We start from the raw sequence: 26982 nt of genomic DNA, 5'->3' as shown, positions 1-26982 counted from the left end.
CGTAATGTAGGTAGAGCTGGTGCAATTCTTGCTTTTTAAGCCTTTTCGTCTCATTGTTTCTATAACTTTCAGCTGGGTCATCACAGCTTGCTCTGAAGTTTTTTAGTGATTTATATTTTTAGTAATTTAAGCCTCCTAGGATTTGAACTGAGAGAGATGGTGCTGCTCATTTGAAGTGCATTCATACCAACCATGTTTAATGTTGCTGTTCCTCTTCTCTGCATCAAGCAAGATAATAGTCTGCAAGTCTGTCAGTATAGACACAAGATGATTGCACTTTCAGTAGGTCTTTTACCTATCTTTAATACAGTACTCAATTACTATAGTAGACCAGATATTTCCTCTTTTACTTCCATAACGATTTTCCTGTTTGGGTTTCATTAAAGCATTAAGGGGTGACAGTTTTAAACTGAAAGAGGGCAGATTTAGGTGAGATATTGGGAAGAAATTCTTCCCCATGCGGGTGCTGAGGCCCTGGCACAGGCTGAGAGAAGCTGTGGCTGCCCCACCCCTGGCTGTGTTCAGGGCCAGGCTGGACGGGGCTCTGAGCAACCTGGTCTGGTGGAAGGTGTCCCTGCGCATGGCAGGGGGTGGAACTAGATGATCTTTAAGGTCCCTCCCAACCCAAACCAGCCATGATTTGTAGCCATGCAATTTTTTCCCTGGTGATGGAAAAGTCGCTTTGTCTGCCACTTAATGTCTTTTTTTCTTTTACAGCATTTTGTTTGTGCCAAATGCGAGAAGCCTTTCTTGGGGCACCGACACTACGAGAAAAAAGGACTGGCTTATTGTGAAACTCACTATAACCAGGTAAATTCTGCCATCTGTACTGTAGGTACTTGCTCTGACTGGCAAATGCTTTTTTGCATTTTACGTATGCAAAGCTGTGCAGATTTTGTGTAATGTGAATTTGTAGAGGCAATGCAGTAGATAGAAATTAGTGAGATTTAACAGAAAGAGTAGTTTTTCATGGTAGATGTGGAAAGTGATGATGAGAGCAGAATGAAAATGTCTTGGGGATATTGATATTTCTTTGTGCCATTGACAGAAAAAACACTGATCATGGGTTGTCATTAAAATCCCTGTAATTCTACTAAAAAACTATTTGTGTGGAATTCTTTGATAATTACTTGCTTCTATGGGCCTGAGATAAATGTTGTGCTGTATAAGGCAGTAGAAAAATATATTTCAAAAGCCAATCAAAACCATTTTTTGCTGTATGACTACTTAACAGTTATGAGTTTGGTGTGTTCTTCTGTCAGATAAATTAGTCGCTTTTGTAAGAGATAAGCGTTGCTGTTTCGAAAGTAGCTCAAAGTTTTCTTTTGATGTTTATAGTTAAACATCAGGTGATGTTTGTCTACAGTAAGCATCCTACTCTACCAATTCTCTTTTCTCCAAATTGTCACGTGTACAGGACTTTAAGATCACATAACAGTGGTAGAGTGTGAGGCATCAACAAAAAAGGTTTTGTAGTATTTCATGGTATGAGATCCAAAGGAACATAGACTATTTGGCAAGTGTATGAGAATTTATTCATAAGACTTAAATTGGTATATTTGGGGGCCACTGCAGTGTCTGGGAATTCTTTGATTGTTAGGATTTAATGTTCACACCAGCTGTGTAATTTGGGGAGCATGAGTAGTCAGTAACATGAGTTCCTGTTCTCATTTCTTTCGCTGCGCAGCTCTTTGGAGATGTCTGCTACAACTGCAGCCACGTGATAGAGGGAGATGGTAAGATTTGTTCTCTCCTTGGTTTGGGTTGCTGTCCTTGCTCCATTTGTTAGTGCAGCTGTTGCAGTCCCACAGTTGCAAGGCACCAGTGTTTCTTTTCACATCTGGCCTCATTTGAATTTGGATACAAATCTGAATTCAAATAATTCGGCAGTTTCCTCTTATTTTGTGCTTTTGCTTTTGCAGTGGTATCAGCTCTTAACAAGGCCTGGTGTGTGAATTGCTTCTCGTGCTCCACCTGCAACATCAAGCTTACACTGAAGTAAGTCAGTGTTTATATTTTGGAGTATATGAGAAATTTGTCCCTAAGGCAGGGTGTCAGCTGGGGGGAGCAGTGAGCTAAGGCCCCTCTGAGGGGTGATACACCTTTTCCCTGTGGGAGCAGGTGCTTGTAATTCCACCGATTTCAGAACTGAAAGGGAGCTGGGACTCATCGTCCTCTCTAATTTATTTCCATTCATTAATCTGTTCTGTAAGAAGGTTGGGTAAGAGGAGGACTCATTCAGCAGTATGGATGGAAGGCTCTGAACTTCCACTAACTGACTGTCCTGAAACACCTGCAGCTTCCATGTCTCTTTAATCTGGATGCTCCCCTCCATGACAGTATTTGCAATTACATAGATTATTTTGAAAGAAAATTTTATGCTAGTTACCTCAAATATGTAGAAGAGGGACAGAAAACAAAGCAGTCCTACATTTTTCCTTTCTCAGCTTCAAACCCTTATCCTGCTATGCTGGGTTGGCCCCACTGGCCTTATATATGAAGGGGCTCTAATTTGTCACAAATAGGACCTTTGAAGTGATGCTTCCATTGTATGATAACAACATTATTATTATTATTCTACACTGACACATACAAATATATAGCAAAGTCTTGCTCCTTATTTAACTAACAATACTAAAGACCCTTGTTCCCTGAGAAGAACCCAATCTCTGTACTTACACAACCAGACGAGGTAGCGAATTTTTTTTATACATGCAGTAGAACACAAACAACAGCATTTACATAGATGCACGGACTTGATTTAGTGAAGCATATAGTTTGCAAATACTGTTTTAATAGCTCATTGCTCTTTGTGTTAAAGGAATAAGTTTGTGGAGTTTGACATGAAGCCTGTATGCAAGAAGTGCTATGAGAAATTCCCCCTGGAGCTGAAGAAACGCCTGAAGAAGTTGTCAGAGCTGGCATCCAAGAAGGCACATCCCAAAGCTCTGGATTTAAACTCTGCTTGAACAGGTCTGTCAGTCTAGTGACTGCACTCGTACAGGCATAAGCTGCTGCTCACAGCAGCTGTTGATTACAGAGGCAATTACTAAGAACTAAGAACTTTGGTGAAACCAAAGCTAAGTAGTACCTTCCCCTGCTTCTGCTAATGCAGCTTGCATCTTGACTATTCCTTTTCTCAAGCAATTGTCTATTAACGCTGGCAGAAAGAGGAATATGATTTCTGCTTGAGCAGTTTCCAGGCTGCTTATTAGTTTACTAATAACAACTAATTCTGCCTTTGTGCAGTTGTACACAGTCTTTCCCTCCTCAGTTGAACTGTGGTTCTCTCTCCATTCCTCTGTAGTCTAAGGAGTCTGAAAACAGTGGCTGAGTGTAGGGGTGGAAAAAATGCTCTTTTTCAGTTAAAGTATAAAAATTTCTCTTCGTACCCTGGGTGAAGACATTTTTAATTTTTCTAATATGTAGGCAAATATTCTGAAAGCTGTCACTGTGCTATGTGCAAAATGTTATGGTCTTTCTCCACATTCCTACTGAGCATATACACAGTCCTTCTAGTTTGTAGGTTTATTGGGTGAACCCAGGAACCAATAGTTACAGCCTCTGCACTGCCCCCTTCTCTGCCTTATGTCCAGTGTTAAGACCGCTGAAGAAGTTTGCTTTGCTGTTCTCCGTTCAGTGCTAAGGAGATTTCAATTGGCAAGGCCATGTCAGCCTCTTCAGAACAGTTGGGCTCTCCTTAAGGAGGAGGTGGCTGTGGGAAATGAAAGATTTTGGTAGAAACCGACTCTATAATTTTCTCCAGTTTGTTCTCTACTACTGCATGGGTACTAGATCATCTAGAGGTCAGCACAAAGCACGTCCTGCCCAGTGCCATAACTGACGTTCCTTTAGGAAATGTGGCTGGAGCTTTGGTTATTCTTTTGCATTATGAAATCAAATTGATAATATGGCACCAATTTAAGCATTTCAGTTTCCCCATCCTTCTCACTTAATTTGAAAGAAGGGTATAAGCTTGTTGGTCGTGCTCCAGAAAACCAAATTACATGAAGGTGTTTCTTATATTTACGGTTTGTAGCAAATGTAAACTTACGCAGAAAAAACCCAGGAAGTATTTTTCTTAATCTTTTCACCTAAATAAGAGTTTCCCATGACCTTTCCTCTTAAGACCTGAGTGTGCTTAAAGAGAGAACCTCAGAGATGAATCTGTATAGCTTAAGCATATAGTTCTGCTCTGTAGTTTTGCCTGTCACTGATGCAGTTTCACTGGTCCAATTGCCTTTGCCATCACAACCCAAGGTGCTGAGAAATTTACTGGGTTTGAACATTCTCTATTTTTTTTAAGGGCAAAATAGTTGGAAAGTGTACCTGCCCTTTTTGCAAGGCAGACAGGACAAAAGGCACCGGGAAGACTGCTGTCCCTTACATCATTTAAATCTTCTAAGAAGTGGCTAATTTAGTAGATCAAATAAACACAGCAGCTGGGCCCACGCTCCTCCCTGCAGCCCCAGGTGAGCTAGTTAGCAAGAAGTTAGAGCCTCCTCACTCTGTGTGTGTGTGTGTACGTGAGCGAGTGTGTGTGAGCAAGCGAGTGTGAGCAGTGGCTGGATTGGGACAATAATCTGCCTTACAATTGTCTTCACTGCAGTTGCTCTCTGCTCAGAGTAGATCTAAACACAATAGTAGCTAAAGCATTGATGGCTAAAACATACCTGCTCTAGCTACTGCCCATGAGACCCCACCACTGAGAGCACAGCAGTGCTGGGAAATGTCCTGGTTAACTGTGTGCAGAGAAGAATCCTGTAGGCAAGACCATCTCTTAGATACTGGCTTTACTAATTCAATTTCCTTCAGCTGCTTTGCTTTTTGTTGCTGTGCGTTACCGTAGACTTTTAACTGGGCTATTCTGCATCCACTTTAACGCTGATGAGGAGACCAGCCTTAATTTTAACAGTAGAACTCTTCCATCCTCTTCTGACCAATACGCACTGTAGATTACAGTAACAGTGGCTGCTTTTGTCACTGCTTTAGGACAACGTGTGGCTAGTCACTGTCCTCTCACCAGCCTTCAAATGGTCTTTTAGTTAAGGGCACAAAGAGCAGCTTGACTTTTGGTGCAGTATTATGTGGCTACTGCAAAGACTGGTCCTATAAATCAGTTCTTTGGCATTTTTTTCACAGCATAAAACACAAGAACTACTGATCTAGGTGCAGTTCAGTATGTTATGCAAATTCTTCTCAGCATAAAGCATTCAGGTCTGTTCCTATAATCTCAGGCACAGGCCACATCTAATGCTAAATCTGAGTAGCTGTGTTTCTTCAGCCTCCTGAGAAGATGCTGGAGGAACACACAGCCACAGAGCTCCTGGTAATACGGGGAGCCTGTGTGACTAGCGGGCAATAGGTAATGTTCTTTCAGTGGCCACTCTCACGTTCAGCAATGGAAAATGCATGTATGGCGAGGTGAACAGAATTACTTTTGTACTGCAAGCAGAGATTTAGTGTGTTGTGCTCTCACTTTGTCTCATGCTAGAAATTCAGCAGACCTAGTAAGCTTCAGTGTTCAAAGGACAATTGATAGCATTCTCTTTGGTAAGTTCTGTAGGATTTGGATTCTGTCCTTATCTCTTAAATTATTAATTTTTTACAATTATTTTTCTTATGTTCCTGCTGCCCATAGCCTGCAATGTGCAGAGTTACAGTAGTGAATATTACTGACATGCTGTTGGTGGGACAGCCAAACTGAAGGAGTATGAGAAATAACTATAAATAGTTTAAATAAATGCATCTTCCTCTACTTCTTTAAGTCCACTTTTTAAAAACTAAGTAGAATATAATGCAGACTTATGGATTCTCCTTAGTGTGGTGATAGGCTGACCGGTTGATTGGTTGTTGTTCCTTTATAAATAAAGTCAAGGGCTCAGTCAGAAATAAGCTGCATGCTTTTTTCCATTGCTGTAAACAGACATGCTGGCCAAATTCATCCTAGGTATTGCACCACTGGAGAGTATAGATTTATATCAAGGTTGAACTTGGCTCACAAGTCTACACTTACTAAAAGCTGTTGTCTCTTTATATACTTCTACAGTTTACATTCATATTTATACATACGGAATTAAAATCACTAATATTCACTGAGTACACTTGAAAATGGTTTTGCTTTTAGAAACCACAGTTTGTGAAGCTTGTTTGTATTCAAAGGGTATGTTAATCACTTGCAATCTTTCCTTATGGCAACCTAATCTGCTGTCTTAAGGTTTGCATCCTGGTCTTTATTTTTGCAGCAGTCTGTGCAATAGAGGCAAATATTGTTCAACCTTCTGTCCAGAGAGCTTCTAGATGTTGCATATTTTGTATTAGATGAAGTGACTGACAGTTTTCTGAAAAGTGATTGGATGGTGAAGGGATAGATTGGAGGCAGGCGTAATAAATGTGGTTGTACTAGCCTGTAAAGCACTTTAAGTGCTGAGGATGGTCTGGACTGAGTAAAAGAATTAGCAGCTACTTGCCTTGGTTCAGGCCTTGATGAGCAGTGTGGATTCTGCACGGTGTGGAGCTCTCATCACACATTGCTTGTGTTGTCTAAGCAAGACGTGATTGTGGATTGAAATGTTGTAATACTGTGCCTTTTTATGTTCCTTTAATAAAGTTAACTGTAATACATTTTAAATCTTCACACACAAAGAAAACCAAATGTGACAAAGTTGTATATTATACAGTAAAAAAAAAAAAAAAAATGACGTTTGCGGTGTTGAGCCAGAGAGCATTATACACTCTGAGGAGCTCTGAGGATTGCCCAGATCTGATTCATTGTCATGGTGAATTCATGTTTTGGAATTGTGGTGATGCGTTGGTTGATGAGGCTGTGCAGAAAGGGATATCATACCCTTAGAGGCTGGGCTGCGTTGTGAATATGACAAGTAGATGGGATGCTGTGCTCATTTACAGGCTGTAGTAGGTGTTTGGTAGGTTTTTAGGTTACGTGCATCTAGAGCACATATTCAGTTTTCTTGTTACAAAAAACATTGTGGTTGTTGATTTTCTGCGGTGTTTATTTAAAAACGAGAAACCAAATAATTTGGCTGCAAAATTTCTTCTTGTCCAGGTGAAGTACGGAATGCTTCTCACTTATAGCCAGTTAGATCAGATATAGGATGACAAAACAACTAAAAGTAATTAGTCTCAAAAGTTTCCATTGCCAGCAATGGACATCACAGAGGGAATATCTAATTGCTTGCAAAAGATCGACTGTTCTGACAAGTGTGGCACTCATTTAGATGCACAAAGAGAGTGGAGCTCTTCCCTACCACCCATGTACAAAACTCCCATTAGGATGTGAATTTCACACACACATATCTGAGGGAACAAGAGAACCATTGTGCATACATTGGCAAATGAGAGAGATCTATCAGAGCTGCTTTTCCAGCAGTGCCAGGTCGTGTCCCAAGGAACTTGGTGTAAATGCTTTAAGACATGTCCACATTTTACTGTGAGCAAGGGAGGGCTTGTCACTGAGGACGGAGCGCTTGTTCTCTGATGGGGTAAGCATCTCTGCTTACTGCCACCACACTAAATATGTGCTTTACAAGCTCTGAACACAGTCTGGGTCCTGTAGGACCAAAGTTGTGTGTTTACAACGGCCTTAGAGATGAATAAGTGCTCAATCAAATTTTAGCACTCAAAGTGCCCACTAAACAGGAAATAGAAAAAGATCAGGAGAGATTAAAGCTATTATTTTTGTCTCATGAACGAATGTCTGCATAACTCCAAGCTGAGAACATTTTTATAGAGCAGAAAAGTCTCTTTTCAACAGATGTCTGTTAGACTGAGTTCTTCTGTTCTGATTTGCACTGAATAGCACATCTATCACTTGAAACAGGAAGAACTGAGTAAAAGTAATGGACCCAAATCCAGACCCATTTCAGAGTTCATTTATGCTTACCAGGAACTGCGTAGTAGAAAGCAGTTTTTAGTTTCAAAGTGAATTTAATTTAACCACGGCAATGGCAAACCGGTGGACAGCCTGATACTGGAATGACAGTTACATTCTGATAGTCATAGTCTGTTGTAACTTGACACTCATAACCTAGTGATAAAAGGATGAAAACCAGTCCAGTTATCCTACAACTAAAGGATTTCTCAACTCTTAGAATTTCCAGCAGGAGGAAGAAAATAACATTACCTCATTAGCTTTGTTTGCAAAGCCTCAAGGAGTGTATGCATTTGGTAAGAACATTTACAGCAAAGGGACATTTTCTTTCCAAAACGAAGACAACTTGGAATGCATGTCTTTCCTGAAGAATGGAGGAGACTTAGAGTATCAGAAGAGGCTCTCATATTAGGGTTCCTCTGCCCCCCACCCTCATACGACATTAAAATCCAGATAAACTTTCTCTAAATCCAAAGTCTGAATGGAATTCTTATACTACTAAGACAGACAAGTGTTACAAATATTTGAAAGCCCATGCTCACTTGAGCTTCTCTTGAGGTAATACTTCAGCAACATGCTTCATTTGGTGTGTGATCAGAAGACTCATCATCAAGATTAATATTTTTTAAATGGCATTTATTCTGGGAGATGAAATTACAGGTAATTTGGCACAAATACAGGTCATGGGCTCTGTTTCCACTCTCAGGCTGGGAGGTTCTTTTGCTTGTTTACAACATTCATTAGCAGGCGTACATAGGATGTTAACAGGTCATCCATTTTGTAACCCTGCCAGAAAAGAAAAAAGTCTTTAAATCTTTCCAATAGCTCCACAAACAAAAATAACTATAATTTATTCCCTGTGGTATCATCTTTTTAGATTCTTCCCTGCATGGACATCTCCTCTTCCAACAGCTATTGCTCTTTTGATAATTGTTTATTTATTCCTCCCTCTGCTCTTCCCTTAACAGATGGACGAGACTTTAAAGAGCATAGCTACACTGTCTCTTTGTCACTGAAACTAAAATTTTATTCTATAGAGGGACACCTTGTACTCAGGAATTCAAGCTTTTCTGTGACAGAAGTTAACCCTTTACTGTTTTACTGTTGTCTTTACAAATTTACCTTTAAATATGAATACAATGATGTTTGTCTGGGTCTGTGGACAATCTGAATCCAGTTCTCAAAAGGTGGTACCACTCATTGAAATGTGTAACATCTTACAAGGATGGTGTTACTGTGTAGATGGATTGAACCACACAAGACAAAAAGCCTCTTCTTTAGTGTTGTGGGTAAGTGCAGCCTTGTCTTAATGTCTCAGATAGAATTTTGATGTATGGGAAGAATTTGGGAAATTACTATTTTTCCTTATCTCTCTGGCTTACATCTGTTTTGATACCATTGTTTTGTAGCGATTCTGGATGTAAAGGAAAAATGAGGAGTTTCTTGTGTGTAAATTGACAAAACTCTTCTTACCAGAGATGTCTCACACAGGATGCGGCTTCCTCGTACCAAGTTCCCTATCGTCATGTGAAAGTATGTGCTGCCACTGCTCCAATTGGAGATTTTATTGAAGGGGTAGACTGTTAAAATATCCTGTAAAGGGCAACAAACCGAACTATAGACAAATCCTCAAATGAAAATAGGCTGTTATGTAAGAAAGCCTGTAGAGCCAGAACATTCTTTTTCTTTCTCACTTCATTTACAAACGCAGTGGATCAAGGTAGGTCTTGCAACCATACTAGTGGTATATTGTATTTTCACCAAGCAGGTGAGTTTTAATCACTCTAATGAGACTTCCTTTGATTATATCTTGATCTTTGCCTTAGCACATGGCTGTTACGTTTACAATAATCTAAAACTCACTGGATATTCATCAACACTTTTGCCTGGACACTTGGTAAGACCAGACTGTTCGGGTTATAGAGCCGGCAAACACTGTCATTCAACCTGGTCTTTTTGACAGCTTGGGTTTCCTGCACAGCATTTTTCTGAAGCAGGTTCCTTTGGGTCTGTCCATCTGCCCGATCTTATCATTTTACTGAGATCCATCATGATTACCGCTTATTTTTCAGAGGTGCTCTACACTGTTTCTTTTCCACTGTAGAAACTGCAAAGAAGTGATTTGAGGTAATAACATTTATTCAGTTTCACACAGAAAATTAATAGAAGGACTCTACCCTCTCCTACTATTCAGCACAGTCAATTAAATCCTTCCTTAGAGTCTTGAGAAGCAACCGTTACCTTTGTCTTCTGATGTATCAGAGAGACTCCTTGCTTGTTGATTGCAATCAACACAATCTCTGGGAAATTTGGCTCCGAAGTTTGCTATAAACAAAGGCAGCACAAAATAAACAGATGAAAAGATTATTCATATTGGGTGCGTAGTGACTGTTAACAGTGTCCAGTGCCTCTCGTTCTCTTTACCAAATAAACACCAAAACATAAAGCTTTTCAATATTTTGTAACTGTTGCTAAGGATGGCTTTTTTGGCAATGTATTGATGACTTGAGCAGCTCCTACATAAATGCGGAGTTAGGTCCATTATTTCCTAATATGGTTGGTTAGTTGCCAACCAGTTAAGACCTTTGGGAGCAGAAACTGAAGGTAGCAAGTAGGAAATGATTGCTGGAGGTCTCCGCTGCAGAATGAGAGGATTAGTACAGTTCTGTTCGGAAGAAAGAGTCCCCAGAGTTACAAGATTTGGCAGCATTTTTTTAGTGGAGAATGATGACAGGACAGTGAAGTATTTATATATAACTAAAGGATTCCATCTACTACATAGTTGAGATATTAAGTATTACAACTGGAACAACAACATAGCCAGTAAATTACAGGCATAAGGGATAAAAAAACTCATCTCCCCACTTTCAAGGAACTGAGTTTTCCTCAGTAGATGATGGGAAGCCAGATTTATAATACATTCTCACACAGATATGGAATTATAGTCAGTCTGTATCCCCCAGTGCTCAGCTACTACCAAAGCCATTCATACAGACCTCTCAACCTACCTTCACCTCAAAGAAGGCTGATCCAAATGTTGGCCACCGGTATATCATTTTCAAGAAGGCAATCTTGGCCTCATCCACAGTTTTTCCTTCATGTTTGCTATATGCTGCAGTAATGCTCTGTTTAGAAAATAGGACAAAAGCCTGTTCACTTGGGGACAGGCAGGTTTTCTGTGTCCTGACCATCACCAAGATCAGGCTTGTGAAGAGTGAAAAGGAAAACAGCCTACGATGCCATGGGGCAAAGTGGAGCCAGAACCTCCCCAGTGTTCCTTACTAATGAAACAAAATTCAGAAAGACGGTGCTCAAAACCTGCAGACATGTCACCTTTTCTACTGAAATGTATGGTAAATTTTAGCTCTGTATTTGAAATAGTGTCCTTAGTCTTCCTGAGTGGACTAAGTGAGAAGTACCTGCTGAAACTTTCTTGCCTTTTGGTGGAGAAAAGGGCCTTTGCTATGAGCAGCATGTACATGCTGCAAGGTGACTGATTTGCTGGCCAAACTGCAAAAAAATTTAGAATACATCTTAATTTTGTTTTTCGCTATAAGATCTTCAAATCCTGAGTCCCATAGCTGATTTTCCTATCTCTAACTCTTCTGAAAAGGGATTAGTATCTCCAAGAAAGATGCGTATCTCAAATCAGTCATACAGACCTGTGAGTATCTTTCAGAGATTTGGTAGAGAGGATGCAAAATCTGGATTGTAAGAGGCATATCAGCAACATCCAATAGCATCCTTCCGTAGCACTTTCAAAGACTGTCGGATCAAAAAAGTAGTGTGGCTTGATGTCTTTCTTCTTTCAGAAAGCTGTGTGGAAGCAGCATGATTAATGAAAGCTGATGTTCTTACCTTCCTCCACTCATCTGGTGGCATTACTCGGAGCAGGTTGTCTGGCACCAGCTCCTTGAGGATTTTGGGGATGGTTGCCAGCTGTGTGCGGTCACTGTTGAAGTGCACTTTGTAAATCAGCCCTGCCAGCTGGACAGCTTCATCCTTGGAACACTTGTGGTAGCCTCGGAGGTACTTTGGCAATTCCTGGAAAAGAGCAGCTATTAATCTGGACAGAATGGGCTGAAACAAACACTGACTTAAACATTCTAAATCTGTGAGGTCAGGATGTGAGTCTTGCCACAGTCTGAGGGCATCCCAAGAACTTTCAACTCCTGGAGGTTCTCTGGATGATCTTTAAAGGTCCTTTCCAACCCAAACCATTCTATGATTCTCCATGCAACTACAGAGCAAGATGAGCACCTCCAGGTAACAATTATATAAGGGAGCTGCACTCCTAACATAAGCAGTATAGCTAAAGTGTGAGCGCTGTGAGAAATAAATCTGCTCCTAAAGTTGAGCTGTGCCCTCCAGAGGCATTTCTCTGGAGGCTCTCTAGTGCAGGCCTTGGTGAGGGAGATGGTAATACCCAGCAGCTTACTTTCTCAGGCGTATTTCTTTGATCACATTGCCTGCTGTTATATTTATGCTTTAGGGAGCTGTTTACCTGGTGGTAATGAAAAATGGAATCAGCTTTCAGGTCCTTCCCAGGAGTGACATTCAGCCACAGCTTTCTCATGAAGTACACCTTGTAAGCCACAGACATAGCACTCCCTAAGGAAACAACATCTCATTTGTATTCTGTGCATCACTGTGGGGTTCTGCAGTTTTTAAATAGCTTGTGAGTTTCTTCAGAAATGTAATTCTGGTTTTAATAGTAACCAACAAAATTACTAACAAAAAAGTACAAAAGGCCATTTTTGATGACCAAGAAAGTGATTATGGTCAGTTCCTGGACACTGATAATTCAGTGATCTAAGGTGCAGGCTCTTCAGAAATGGAGGAAGAAGGTGAGGGTGTCAGCAATATGTTTGGTTATTTCTTGGTGCTCATGACAGCTGTCTGCCGATATGCAGCACACTTGGATTCTGTTACACAGGTACATTCCCTGATGGCTGTGTTTACAGAAATGAATTGTGATTTAGTGCATCCCGCATCAGCTGTGGGGAGAAGAGGGAAGGTAGAAAGTCTTAGATGTGTAGATAGGGCTCCAGGAAGCTGAGCCTCAGCTGTCCTGACATAAGTAAAGGTCAGGATAAATGAACTTGAAATTTGAGTTTTATGTAGCTTTTGAAATTACACACAGAGGTGAAGTGCAAAGAATTGCTGTCATTAATGTTATAGTGTTTTATTCTAACAAGTGTTCCCCTGGCAATACAAATTGTGATGTGGTATCACCAGGTAATAATCTAGACAATGATTTTCTAACAACCCAAGGAATGGGAGTGACACTGTGTAAAGAACCCATTTACATGTGTTGGCTGATACCTGATCTGGCAATGGATGAGCCTTAGACTGTGAAGAGGACCAATCTCTAACTTGTGTGCACCCAGCTGTGTGTTTTAGCTGCAACAGGTCAAAAAATCTCTGATGCCAATTTAAAATTTCTGGAGAGATACTCCCACAAAGATGTTCTGATGTTTCTGATAGCCAGTGCTTGGCTGCATCAGGTCACTGGATCTTACTACTGGTACAGGCTGTAACTATGTATGTAGAAGCAAAAATGATATAATAAAGCTACACCACACACTTCCCAAGACGGAGTAAATCCTACTGGATAAATTTGCTGCTTCTCCAGTTCAACACAGCATCCTATGTGCTTCTTGTCATGCTGGCATTCTCCTTACCATCTTTCCCTGGTTTGTTCCTCCTGGTCCACTCTGTCACCTGCCTTAGTGAGTCAAAGAAGTAGTCTGCTTCATTCTGACTGATCACCTGGAAGAGGGCAAGAAATGAAAGGGGGAAAGGAGGAACTAGCAGATCATATAAAATACTGCCTGGACCAACATAACCAATTAGCAGCATGAATTTTCTTTCCCTGTCTACAGTGAGAGAGCAAAATTATGGCAGGAAAGACAGAGGCAAGGGGAAGGAAGTAGAGAAATAGGAGGAGGAAGGCTCAAATGATTCACATTTCATATGAGAATTTCTATTGCAACTTCTGTTGCTTTTTTTCTTTCCAGCCTGCTTATTGAACTCAAGCTGAAGATACCTACCTTATTCTTAGCCATCTCCTCTTTGTAAAATGTTGGCACATACCGGGTTCCTCTTTCAGGAACACAGCATGTCAGAAATTCCCTGTTGCTTGGACTCAGTGCTGCTTTTGCTTTGATCAGAGATCCAGAGAGAAGGGACCTCTCAGCAGGGCAGCCAGCCCACGCTTCAGCTCAGGCAAGACAAGCTTCAGAGGAACTGGTGCTGGTCCCCCACGGTTCTCCCTAACGCTAGTGGGTGCTGTACACGTGCAGCCCCATCCTGGGCAAAGCCTGAATGGAAAAGTACTGAATCTAGCAATATGCAACAGGCAATTCGCTACCATCCCAGCAGCTGCAAGAAAGCCCATGTCTTCTCTGCTTTTAGTACCACTTGTGTACCAGTAGACTGATAGAAACTCTGCATCTCCATCCAGCCCCTTAAAGAGATTAAAAATAATTATCAGATGCTAAAAGTTCGAGTCTAGGTTGTATCCCTTTAGTAAAATAGAAGCAGTAATGACCTGCTCTGTTGCTTGGGTTCATATATGGCTGTTTATGTGGTTTGGTAAATAAGAGAAGGGGGGGAATCTGGCTACCTTGCCATAGCTGAGAAGAGTTACCTTGTCTGCGATCTTCACAAAAAGGCTGAAACCTTCCCAGGAGCTCAGCTGCAATTTGGAAGCGATGTTCTGACACAGAGTCCGGATTTTTGTGTTTGTTCCCACATCAAATGTCTATGAAATAATGAGACTCTTGTTACACAGAGGAGAAGAAGAAATGAGAACACTCAATGTCTTGAAACGTGCTCCTGTGTGAACACATCATGGCTGGGAAAGTGGTCAAGGCTGGGAAAACAAGTAAGTTCTTACCTGTTCTGTTTCATTGGGGAAGCAAATCTTGTGTGAGATCTTAGTGTTGTTTTGTAAGATGGCCTCAACCTCCACAGGATGAGGTGCCCACTTCCTGGAGCCACTCCTGGAAAATGCCACCACCACCATAAGAGAGATCAGTGCTGGATGCTTAATCTTTGAGGAGCTGAACAACAATATTCTGTCCAAACAACAGCCTCCATCCAAAATGCTAGTACTGGGCAATGGGGCAGGCTCCAATGGACCTTCACCCCAATGCAAATTCAGTGTATTAACAGTAAGAAACTAAGGGTCTTATTAGCAGGTATATTCAAAGTCTGTTCTGCTCTGCAAGGAGGTTGGTTGTGTGATTAAGGCACCTTCCTAGCCAGTACATTCAGCCCATCTGTGTATTCAGCAACATTTTTCCTTATTGAAATGTGGAGATAGTGGCCACATTTTATTTAATTCTTGCATCAGCAAAAAGAAATGCATTCAGATACAAAATGAATTACAGCTCAGAAGGCAAGTACCAGGAAAGCTTGGAGGGCCACTAGAATCATTACATTTTATATAAGAGCTGGCATGTAATCACTGACTCAAGAGGAGCTTGAAAAGATGTTCTTGAAATTGTACCTCAGAGTGGAGCTGCCTTTTAAAGCACAGGAACTGGCCCTGAAGTCTGAGTCATGCAGAAACCTTGATACAAGTGAGGACAAATCTAGCACATTTCCTTCTGGGGCTGGTATTTTCCTGCCCCCAGTGGCACGGAGCAGGCTGTACATCGGATTTTGTACATCGTAGCTTATGGGCCAAACTCCCCTCTCACACTGGGCCAGTCTCTCAGGAAAACAGCTGAGTCTGGCATCCAGCTTTAGTTGTGTGGATTTGAAAACTTTTTTTTTTTCCCCTTAAATAAAGTAGCAGTTCTGTTTGGAGAAGGAAAACCTGACTGTAACCAAGTTGAACAGCATGTGCTTTGGTACTGTGCAAGATCTGCTTAACACCCATCAGGATGCTCACTGGTTCTCCAGCCAGGAGTTGGGATGAAGCTGTAAAGCTGTTTATGGAGGAGAAGGTGCACCCAAGGGCTCAGCTGGCTTCTGCTCCACGTGTTGCAGGTCAGTCCTTTGAGCTGCCTGCTCCCCCTTTCCAAAGAGAGCAGGTTACTTACAGCAAGAAGTTTGACTAGATGATCCTTGTAAGTCTCTTTCAACTGAAATATAATATTCTATTCTGTTCTATTCTAAGCAAGTGCAGGTTTAATCTTAGGAAAAGTAATGCTCTTAGAAAACAACATTTGTCTTTGTTCCTCTTCTTCCCATCCCCCAGGCTCCAGATCTGGGGCACTTCAGCAGACAGAATTTTCCTTCCAAACAGCCCCTGCTGCTTCCCCCTCTCTGTCCTCCTGCTCTAAAGCAGCTCTATACAACTCAATAGGTTTAGAGCATTAATAGCACATGATACAAGGGAGGCAGGAGATTTTTAGTCTTCTCCATAGGAAAAAATAAAAATGAATAGCATTCCTCGCCATGCATGTTTCAGGCACTTCAAAGGAGAGTTCAGTGTGCAGTGACATTTCTCCAGCAGTGCCAAAACATCCACGGCAAGGGGGAGAGCTGCTGCATTAGCATTCCCATCCAGCCTGGCCCATGGGGCTCACACACCAAACACAGGGCCCAGCTGAAGAGAAGAGGGAGGATGGAGGAGCTGGAAGGAGAAATCATTGAGCAGCTTCTTTACTGAAGAGCTCTGTGGCAGGCAGGTGGTAACTCACAGCAGCATCAAAAGGGAGAAGGTTGGGGTTAACCTTGATGCCAAAACACTGTGTTCTCAGAGTGTCGACGTGGGTAATTCCAGTGCCTGGAGACATGTAGGGAAACCTTCCCCCTACAGTTTAATCGAGCGTTCCTGAAAACCAGGAAGGCCTTCCACTATCTCTGATCATGCCAGGTTCATTACACCAGTAAGTCACTCAGGAACTTGGGAAGCACTGTGGGCTGCAGGCCCTATTGCTTCAGCCTCACCAGGACAGGGGGAATACCTGGAGGTCTGAGAAGTGCCCTGGTGTGAGCAGCCATGTAAGTCTCAGGGCTCTGCTCATTTGGGTTTCTTCAAAGAACGGGAATTGATTGTGGTGATCGTCTCTTCCCAGCATGGATCTACTTTGCTTCACCATCAGAAAACCAACAGAGCCCCATAAGCACTCTGCAAGGGCCAGTGACTTCAGTGGTGCCACCTCACTAAGAGGAAAACCTGGTGGTTTTAGCTGCACATGTGCAGCTCTGTGCTACTGAGATTCAACAAACTCAAGACTAATCATCAGGCACATGTAAGGTGGGTAGGCAGATGCTGCCTCAGCAAAGGAAAGCAAGGTCAGGACCTCATCAGGGACAACTCAGCATTTCATTTCAAGCTGCATGCCCTTAAGCATGCTTGAAATACTCAGTTCTGGGAGTCAAGTGATTATGTGTTATGCTGAACTTTTAAAAATATTGCGTACTCTGGGAAAAGAAAAAGTGAAACTGCGACAAACAACATAGCGGCTGAAAGTCCATGAGAGAATTTAAAATAATGATCATTTAAAAGAAAAGAATGTAAAGAGAGGAAGGAAAGTAAGAGTCTCAACATTTTAGTCCATTTGATTTTTTGACACCTGATTCGTGATTTTTGAACACTTTGAGCTGGCTATATGCTGGATCGTTTACCTCATCACTGTCTGAATCCTCCGACTGCACTCCAGGGCCAGTGTCTCTTTCTGACGAGTCTCCATGAACTTCTGGGCATGTTTCAGCAGTGACTTGCTGGGTGGGAACAGGCCAGTGCAGAGCCAAAGGAGCTGCCAGCCCTTGGTCACACTGTACCTGCGAGCACAAAGCAAACGGTTCTGCTACAGCCACATATAATTCTTGGCTTTGACCACACACCAGCTACAGGGAAGAGAAATACGCTCCCATCGTGGTATGTTATGCCATTCAGCAGAGAGCTGCAAACCAACAGAGCCTTCACACAGGATCTGGCAGCGTTTTCTGTGTGAAGTCCACAACCCGTATGTGAGGACAATGCTAAATCCTGGCTGATAAATATTCATGACAGTTGCAAATCTCATGAATAAATATAAGCACCCATTTAACAGTCATTTTGGCAGCAGAGACCCTGGTGCCATCTTCTTGGGAAGTCACTGTCAATTTGCTCTTCAAGCTCACATTTATTTGGATTGTGCTTTATCAGCTGCTTGTATTCACCTGCCCTCTGCTCACCAGCTTTGCTGGCACTTTGCTTGTAATTGACTTTCCTTACATGTGCTCTGAAAAATAACCAGGAAGGTGACATTGTGTAATTAAGTAGTTACAGTTCTTTAAAACTCCAGATCAAGTTTGCACATTTTTCAGACAGAAAGCCAGCTCCTCCAGCCTCTAGACCTGTGAAATCTGCCAGTCGAAGCTCTTCTGCAGCCAGGAGGTCATCAGTTTTGGTCAGTCTTTCTACTTTTCAAAGGCAGGAGCAGAACACATTCCAGCTGTGTCCCAGGGATTGCTCTGAGACACTAAATGTTGTGAAGTGGTTCTGGTTGGGAAAACCCCCAGGTCTGCTTCTGAATAGGCAGCAGACTGCTGAATAAAGAGGTCCTGGCTTCTTTATTCACATTTACTTTTGTAATTTTGCAGATGAAGACACACTATTTTAATCCCATTTATACACTATAGATCAGTGGTGTTTGTGTCTGTGTGAGAGCATGACATGGTCTACAGGGCAGCAGCCTGGGAAGGATGAAAGATTTGTTGCTTTGGCTGTTCTAATGAAAATATATGGAAATAGCCACCTTTCGAGCATTGTTTTTTCCACATCAGTGATCCCTCTCAAAACAGTGAATAATCCACTGGACTAAATTGGTAAGAGTACATCAGGCAGGGCACTGGCACCATGGTTACAGACTAGGAATTAAATAGCCTGTAAGATTTACTGCACACAAGGAAATTTACCATTTAATAGTCACACACATGGTAGAAGTTCCAGTAAGTTTAGTATCTGTGGAACAGTAAGAAAGAAAATAGACAAACAGAAGCTCCTTCTCTAACTTATGCAGTGACACACTGCAGCTAGAAACAGACAAACCATTTTGTTACTAATTAGTGTGATTTTAAGCTGCTTTTTGCAATTCAGTTCCCTTCGAAGTAGGTTATCATTTTGTGGGTGGGGAAGCAAAACACCAGCCTGTTTCAGCAACTTACATATGGGCTGGGGCCTGCGTAACCAATCTTTTCTGCAAGCTTTTCTGTGTAACCTAATTAATAGAACTACTCCAAAGTATTCACTGGTGGTAAAAGATCTAGTGTGAACTATGTGCTTACAAGAGGGAATTATGGTCATTGGGAAACTCAATAAATGGAAGGCTGGCAGTGCAGTTGCCGAAAGCATTCAAGAACCCCATGCAGTGCTGTATTTTCTCCACAGGCTACATCGGGAGTAAGAAAGCTTCAGAAACCCCCTGCCTGCCTCGTACGGTCCTGCACTGATTGCTCATGGGAGCAAAGCAGCAGCTCAAGGGAGACAAGTAACAGCTCTGCCCTGTGACCTGTCCCTGCCAGTCACTGCTCCTCAGTGCTCTGCTAAGGTGAGCCCCACAGCCCTGCCTGGAACAGAAAGAAAGGGGTCACTCCAACGCGGCGCCATCTTTCTCCTCGACTCCCACCCTGTCACAGGTGTAGCAGGGATCCCTGCTCACCACCTGTACTTGAGCCCCCAGGCTTTGCACAAGCCAGGTGTTTGCACCCAGGTGAGTACCTGTTTCTGTTCTCAGTCAGTTGCTTCATAATCTGACAGTAGATCTCATCCCGTAGGACCTCCTCCTGGATGGCTGCTACAAATATCTGGTCAGTGACTTCCACAGAGGAGTATGCCTGTTTTGAGGGATAGTCCCCCATAAATTTCATGATGGGTGAATGCACTGTTAAGGACGAAAGGAGGGCAATTTGGAAAGGTAAGTGGGAAGTCTCACCTGGACCCTAACATGTTAGTGACTCTGTTGATGTCTAAGTAACAAATACTGAAAGGAGGCTCTGGAACATATTCCCTGCCTGTCCCCTGGCCCCTTTTCCTATGCAGCAGTTGCTGCTTGGCTGTAATTTGTGCTGTATTAGTTGTTTGCTCCGGGAATATGCAGTAAATCTCACTCACTTCTAAAGCCACATTCTCAGTTAAGTGAGCCATCAGGAGCCGTGGAGCATTGGGGGGCAATAGGAACCTTTTCTCTGTAGACAAGGGAAACACTGCTAAGTTGTGCAGAGCTAATACTCCCCACCTTGATATCAATGTATCCCCTGTAATATAGACGTGATATTATCTGAATGGAGGTGAGTTCAGCAGAGGGAGCTAGCACTTTCTTCCCCTCAATGTTCTCGGGTCCCAAAGAGAAGAATAAAAGGATATCAATGAAGGCCTGACAAGCCAAGTCCCGAATGTCAGGGTCTGTGCACGCTTTCTTTAGCAAGGGCTGTTTCAAGGGCTCCTTAGAGTGTGCCCACAGCTGGCTGCGCCCACGGGATTTCTGGAGAACAGCTTTGCTGATGGATTCCTTCTCAGGAGTCCTGAATGAAGACAAGTGCAAGCAATACAAAATTACTGCATCGGTATTGCTATGAACATAGGAGGTCATTACTGTAAAAACTTCTCCCTAGGCATGTTCTTTCCCAAGACAAGTGTGTATCTTGTGTATCTCCTTTGATTATGCAGGTCAACAAGAATAGGAAAATGTAGTTTCTTGTACATCGAGAAGTGAGAAGGCTTGCAAAACGAAGAGAGGTTTTAGAAGGCTAATTTCTCTTTTACTGAGGCCTGCAACGTTGTGTATTCTCACTAGCTGGTAAGTGCTGAAGGGGTGAGAAGTAAAAATAAGGCATGCTGAAAATAAATAAGCCTAGCATCTACCCTTCCCTTTGCATTTCTGCAGACAAAAGATACAAGTAGGCCCTGTGCCAGCATCTTTGCGTGTCCAAAGTCACAGTTACAGGGAACAAAGAGAAGAAACCCAGTCGGAAACAGGAGATGCCATTACATCCTAGGCTTTAAGGATCACTGAAGATCAACAAGAACTTTCCTAGGGCATGTACTACACAGAGAGCTTCACCTGAAGTGTTCATAGGAGAACTCCTCCAGGGTGTAAGGCTTCACTTTGAGATCCTCTTCATCAGGTTCGTCCATGGAGGAGTTCTGTGAAGCTGTCCTCCTCTGGTCTGGAGACATCATCAGCAAACTCTGGAACAACACAGCCACGTAGGAATGTCACATGGACACAGATCTCTGCATATATTGCCAAATGTTACTTGGCATTTACATGCAGATGGTGTATACTAAGCCTGAGTGCTCTGTGGTGCAGGAGACCTTCTGCCCCCTAAGCAGCATCTTTCAGAGACTGAAGAAAGACTTGGGAGTAGGAGATGCAAGGAAGTAATTTCCATAGACCCAGCAGTAGTGGCCATCAAAACATGTGTGATTATCCAAAGCACAACACTTGTTAGAAGTGGACTTGCTAACCACTTCTGTGTTTTTCCACAACATTTTCAGGTCTTTTCTTGTTGACACAGCATCCAATATACTGATTCTCAAAAACTAAAGATAAAATTATTAGCAGAGTGATAAATGGGAAACCTGGTGTTGACTCCCTCAAATACAATATTCTTTTAAAGCAACCTGCTGCAATTAGAACTTTTCTTGAAACCAGATGTGCAACTATCAGTCAAGCCAAATGTGAATGCCAGCAAATTCAACTGCACAACCATTTCCATTAATTGCTACCAATTCCAGGCGCTGAAATCCCTAATGATAACAAACCATTATTTTGGAAGTCATTGTTTTTGTGCAACTGCAGTCTTCTCCTTAAAGTTTGGCCTAGGTTTAGTTTTGTTTTCAGACAGGGCAGAATGAAATGCTTTGCTTTAAGGAGAGGTATAGAACTTGTCTGACTCTGGAGGAACAATTAACTTCCAGTTATAAATTTAATCATATTTAACACTGTTATTTATCTTCCAGTCTCTTCAAAGAGAGCACTCAGCTTTTCTTACCAGCACTTGACTAGAGGGTTTTGTGAGAGAAGGAATGATGTAGATATCTTCCAAAAATACATTCCCTGTTTTGCCTGTCCTTTCATTCTGGGCACAGATCCAGCCAGAGTTTGCATCCAGCCTTTTGTCTTCAGTGAAGATTAGCAAATCTCCCTTCTTGAAGGACAGGATGGCAGGGTCTTCTGGAAAACAGAATAAGGGAGTACTGTTCAGGCTTGACAGTCCAAGAAGATGCAAACGGATTGCAAGACGAGAAATATATTTTGAAGGCTTGAATTCAATTACCAGCAGAAAGTGATTTGTGTAAAAATAGCTAATTATCCAGTAACTCTTCAGAGAAATCACTTGAATTTCCTCTGACAGCCTGATTTTGATCCACTGAGAGCAATGGCAGAACTCTGTTTAATTCAAATGGAGGCTGAATTTGTGTCTGTCAGCAAATCATGGAAACTCACTAGCTCTAAGTAGGTGAAGTTAATGTTTACATTCTAATCCCCTCTGGTCTGTTCCAGACAACTATATGCTACAGAAACTTCCAGTTTACCACCTCTGTGAAACTCTTCTGAAAGCATTTCCAGAGATCCCAGTTCCAACTTTCTACTATAAGCAGGCTGAGTTTTTGGACACTGTAATATCTAAATAAAATAATGCAAAGAAGTAGAAGGGAAAAGGAAGGGTAATTTGTATGCAAAGGTATCGAATCACATTCCTTTATGCTCTGTACTGCTGTGCTGATCACTATGCATTCCTCCTGGAGCAAAGGAGCTCTTGCTGAGGTTCTCCCTCTTCTCTTTGAGCTCTTTCTAACAAGTGCTGTGGGTCCTCTCAAGATTCCTTCCCTACCCTGTAGTAAAGTTTTAAGACTTACCTTGGGATTTTTTCTCATGCATTGCCACAGCAAATCGTGATCTCTTCTTCAGCCCTTCCAGGAACATGACCACCAGTTCAGCAATGACAACACTGTTCACAGATGTCAGGACAAACTCCTCGGCACGAAGTGTGATGAGAGTGCAGCTCTGTCCAAATGACTTCACTGCCCTATGTATTATTGACTGGTTTGTTATCAGAACATCTGAAAAACTTACAGACCCATCTGCAATCCCAGCCAAGCCACCTACACCTCCTTGCACATAACTCCCGTACAGTGAGTATTGGTAGTTCTCCATTTGCCTTCTCGTGAGTTGGTAGGTGTGAAGGACTGAAGTGGTTCAGGTTCACTCTAGACTCTACCATGTTTTGTGCAAAATTGCTTCATTATAGACAAAATAATACCCTTCTTTTGGAGTAACTGGGCAACTAATTTAAATCTGTGACAGTCCTCCTAGAGGTATTTTTTTTATGTCTGTAAGACCCTATTCTCTGAGTGATCTGATGCAAGGATGTGTGCCCTGAGCAAGCCAGTGGTTACCCTCTTTCCCTCAGTTATCCTGTTCCAGTCCATCACACCTGGTTTACGAGTTCCCAGCATGCATAACAGACGGTGGCTTAACTAGGTTAGTAACCAGGGCCATTCTTGTCTTGATGCATGCCTTTGCTTCTGTACACCACTCTGATTGAGCAGGATCATCTTTCCTTCCACCAGGTGGGAAGGTTCAACCATTTCAGTATTTCCTTCACAGGCTACTCAGAACTTGTCCTGTTCTGTATCCCAGACCACCTTTCCAGGCTTCGATCAAATCTCACAGGGAGAAAGTCCACCTCCCTCCTACAAGGAAGACCCTTTCTGAATATGGACAGAGATGCCTTCTTCAGATCTTGTCTCTCTGGGGCACTTACCTGTTGGTGTGGATGCCAGTTATCTCTGGGAAGGTAAGCTCAAGGAGCCGCTTTTCTGACTCATCCAAGAAGCAGATACCTTTCCAGTTTACAGCAACGATGAAGTGGTTCTTGGGCAAGCTGGGACCTGAAAATGCAGAAAAAACTCCATATCAATGTTATACAAGTCCTCCTTTATTGATCTTATATCTGTCCCCTACTCCCAGGCTCCAGGCATTACCTGAAAACTTAGTGACCTCAAAGAATCGGGAGAAAAGCAAAGGCCACTGAAAGCGCGCAAAATCTACAAGTTGTGCCTTCACAGTCTGACGGGAGAGACGATCCTGTGTGTATGGGGCCTGCAATATAAAAGGATAGCCAAGGTTTTCTCAGTAAATTCTGGTTTGTATGATATACAAACAACAGAGAGCAGGCCTGATCTCAGATGTTCTCCACAGCCCACTGGTGTCAGGGGTACGTGAAGAAAGTCAAATCCAAAACAGGCTCCAGGGGCCCAAGGCACATGAGCTGAGGATGCCCACAGGCATGTGGATCCCAGATTTCCCTCAAATCCCCACTGACTGATCTGTTCAGAGTCTAACACACTTGGGGTGCCCTGGAAGTAATTCACGTAACCCATTTCCAGATCATTCCAGTCCATGCCCATCCTGACTCAATTATCAAACGGAAGGTAGAGAGTCTTAAAAGATACTGTATTCAGAGATTTAAATATACTTTTTTCATACAAAAGAGTGTAAAGGTTCTTTGTTCTCCTGATCTTAATTAAGAATTTGAGAGATACAAACTGAGAAGTTTTTCCTTCTTTCCTCAACAGCCTATTTATAAATGGAAATGATGAACGAAGCAGAAGCTGGTGCTTGAGAATGCCAGCAGTGCCAGACAAACCTCTTACCTTTGCGTGTGCGTAGGTTATAAGGCTCACCCACTTCTCCAGGGGCTTGGACTTGAGCTGTTTCACTGGGATACAGTCATGGAGCACCTTCTGCACAGGTTCATTGTGAATGGAATCTCCAAACTGGATGTAACAATATTTTGCACCTATCTCCACCAAATCCTCCTCCTGAAAAAATTAATCCCATTAAAAGGGGCTTAGAAAGATGTTACAATGTCCAGCTAGTCTCATTCAACCTTGAAGCCACTTTAGAAATGGGGGTTTCTCCATTTTTGTCTGGATAACTCTTGATAGTCCTCAAGCATAAGGAGATATAAACTTCACACAGTCATAGCATCAAAGAGATTATTAGCAAAGATATTCTAGAAAAGCACAAATTGCCCCTTTGTATATGCCACCAGCTGCTACATGAACTGAAAGGTGGGAGAAAAAGAAAAGTATTAAGTCACAGTCACCTGGGCAGGAACAGTCCATTAAGAAGGGAAAGGTGGTTCACAGCCACTAGAAACTTCATCCATCATCCTGTTTTTTAATGTGGGAAATGTTAATATAGTTTTGTCTCTTTAGGAGGATGAACAAGGAGACCCACCTTCTCACAACGGTACTCTCCAAACCGAACGCCGCGAATGACTTGGTGGTAAATGAGATCAGTGCTGACAGGATCCTCCTGGGAGTTGTGCCAGGGGGTGAAGATTTCCTTCCGAAAGTAGAGCCGCCAGGGTGTATTGCGTTCGTGTGTGCCACGCTCCTTTGCCAGCTGTTCACACTGAGAGATGGCATCCAGGACATGATCTCGTCCCCCACCCAGTGACCAGACCTGGCACAAAGGGACACTGCGTTTACTGCCACGCCTGCTTTGGAGCTGAGTGAAGGATAATAAACCCAAAGCTCCTCATCTCCTGACAGCAAGAAAAACTCTGAAAAGGTAAGCAGATGTGTGTGCAAGTTGTACTTCTGTAAATGTGTTTACGCACTAGGATGGTATTGGGAAAAATAAGTTGGAAGGTAAGACAAAGCAGCTCTGGTTTGTGATCTTCTAGTTGTCTCTTTGTACTTTGCTTATCTCCTGTATATCCCCTTACGTGCACATGCAAGTGTGGCTGTAATCTAAACAAAAATGAAATTGGTGCCTGACTCTGAGCACCAAGATGTCATCCTGCTGTGGATGTCTGATTTACAGCATTACTACAAAAAAAAAAAAAAGGCAAAGGGAAGGATAGGCTAAAACACCAGCACAGGAGCTACCAGCTGCAGCCCTGGCAAGGCCCTTGGCTTTTTCTGTGACCTGGCAAAGGAAACCTCACAGGCCTGCAGAAGGAATTACTGTGTGGCTAGGCAGCAGAAAGGCAGAACAGGATTATCAGGTCCTGAGATTCAGCTGGGGTTCAGAACAGATTTGGTTTGAGCATAGGACTGGGACAAGGGTGCTTCCAAAAGTCAGAGGGAAGCCTCAGTGAGGCTGGGTGGACAGCAGCAACTCCTCAGAAAGAAAAGGGAGCTTTCGTTCTATTTTTTTTTTTTTACGCTTTACCTTATCAAACACAGCAACATAGAGTGAAAAACCAAACACATCCTTCAGTTTGATTTTATCTGCTATGAACTGACAGATCTCTTTGGCAATGGAAGCAGAGTCTGCAGGGACAGTGATGCTTTCGCCGTTCATCAGGGTGACATTAAACATAATGGGTTTCTTCTGCTTTGTTGCCTGTAAGTCAGAGTTAAATGGGAGAAACAAATTATGGGCAAACTTTACTTTTCTGTGAAGAATGAAGAAGGCATTTAGATTTAAGTGCTCTGCACAGTCTGCACCCTAGTCAACAATATTTAAGTAAATCTCCAACTCCCACACAGCTTCTTCAACTCACGGTGAGCCTTAAATATAAATTATATCCCTGGAGCAGCACTGGAATCAAGTTTTCTCCCCTCCACAGTGGAGCTAATTATCACATAACAGTGTGAACTGATAGACTTTTCATGAGCCTGATGACTTTTGGCTACAGCCTTACATGCATCAGTGGAGAGATGGCTTGCAGCAAGGATTTTGCACAGGGAGGTACCTGTCAATAGGGTTACTCAGATTTAGGAAGGAATTGTACTGAGGTGGGTATGTGTGTACATGTGTGTGACTTCTAACTACAAGGCTGACACTTAAGGGAAGGAGGAGAGTGGTGTAGCCCTATCATACACACTTCCATCTCCACTTTAAAAGCCTTGCTTAGTTCTTTCCACAAATGATGGTAAGAGCTTCCCTCAGGAAGTGGTTCTGACCTGTGGCTCCTGAGCAGGCTCCTGAGTGTCTCCCTGCAAATCACATGTTGCAGTTCTTAACTTATATCCTCCACTGGATTTAGGTTAATTGAATAGCTAAAAGAGGTGCAGACCAAGGCAACTGGTCTTGTGCAGCTGATTGCCATTATTTGACTTAGGAAGATCTGTTAGCACAGGCTAGTAAATGCAATCCAGCATAAAATGTCACAGATCA

General features: G+C 42.5%; 2 protein-coding genes across 7 annotated transcripts in view; one reads left to right on the top strand and one right to left on the bottom strand.

Moving 5' to 3' along the window:
* Positions 1-25319, top strand: part of LIMS2 (LIM zinc finger domain containing 2) — a 51619-nt gene extending 26300 nt beyond the window's left edge. For 3 of the 5 annotated variants that reach the window (XM_071812417.1, XM_065844431.2, XM_065844430.2), the window contains exons 7-10: positions 718-810; positions 1688-1736; positions 1923-1998; positions 2822-6631. In XM_071812417.1, coding sequence (XP_071668518.1) covers positions 718-810; positions 1688-1736; positions 1923-1998; positions 2822-2969 — 366 coding nt within the window. In that variant the 3' untranslated portion in view covers positions 2970-6631. Of the gene's footprint in view, positions 1-717; positions 811-1687; positions 1737-1922; positions 1999-2821; positions 6632-14687; positions 14781-15692; positions 15893-19226; positions 19387-19612; positions 19753-20504; positions 20635-22752; positions 23642-24422; positions 24599-25067 lie in introns of those variants that run through there. The other 2 variants (XR_011740454.1, XR_011740455.1) reach the window with 2 other exon arrangements.
* The window catches only part of MYO7B (myosin VIIB), a 47963-nt gene continuing 29491 nt past the window's right edge, over positions 8511-26982 (bottom strand). For both annotated transcript variants that reach the window (XM_071812406.1, XM_071812405.1), the window contains exons 30-49: positions 26032-26205; positions 25090-25317; positions 24501-24668; positions 23829-23946; positions 23609-23735; positions 22701-22870; positions 21833-22014; positions 20899-21026; positions 20202-20359; positions 19557-19710; positions 17480-17635; positions 14793-14898; positions 14544-14657; positions 13576-13663; positions 12396-12502; positions 11750-11935; positions 10900-11016; positions 10133-10216; positions 9365-9484; positions 8511-8677 (exon numbers count right to left, since the gene is read on the bottom strand). In XM_071812406.1, the coding sequence (XP_071668507.1) occupies positions 8594-8677; positions 9365-9484; positions 10133-10216; positions 10900-11016; positions 11750-11935; positions 12396-12502; positions 13576-13663; positions 14544-14657; positions 14793-14898; positions 17480-17635; positions 19557-19710; positions 20202-20359; positions 20899-21026; positions 21833-22014; positions 22701-22870; positions 23609-23735; positions 23829-23946; positions 24501-24668; positions 25090-25317; positions 26032-26205 (2769 nt within the window). In that variant the 3' untranslated portion in view covers positions 8511-8593. The remainder of the gene's footprint in view (positions 8678-9364; positions 9485-10132; positions 10217-10899; positions 11017-11749; positions 11936-12395; positions 12503-13575; positions 13664-14543; positions 14658-14792; positions 14899-17479; positions 17636-19556; positions 19711-20201; positions 20360-20898; positions 21027-21832; positions 22015-22700; positions 22871-23608; positions 23736-23828; positions 23947-24500; positions 24669-25089; positions 25318-26031; positions 26206-26982) is intronic.

The sequence above is a fragment of the Patagioenas fasciata genome, chromosome 9 (genome assembly GCF_037038585.1).
Source record: "Patagioenas fasciata isolate bPatFas1 chromosome 9, bPatFas1.hap1, whole genome shotgun sequence".
Classification (NCBI taxonomy): domain Eukaryota; kingdom Metazoa; phylum Chordata; class Aves; order Columbiformes; family Columbidae; genus Patagioenas; species Patagioenas fasciata.
The sequence above is the reverse complement of the archived record's forward strand: the minus strand, read 5'-3'. Positions and strand labels throughout refer to the sequence as shown.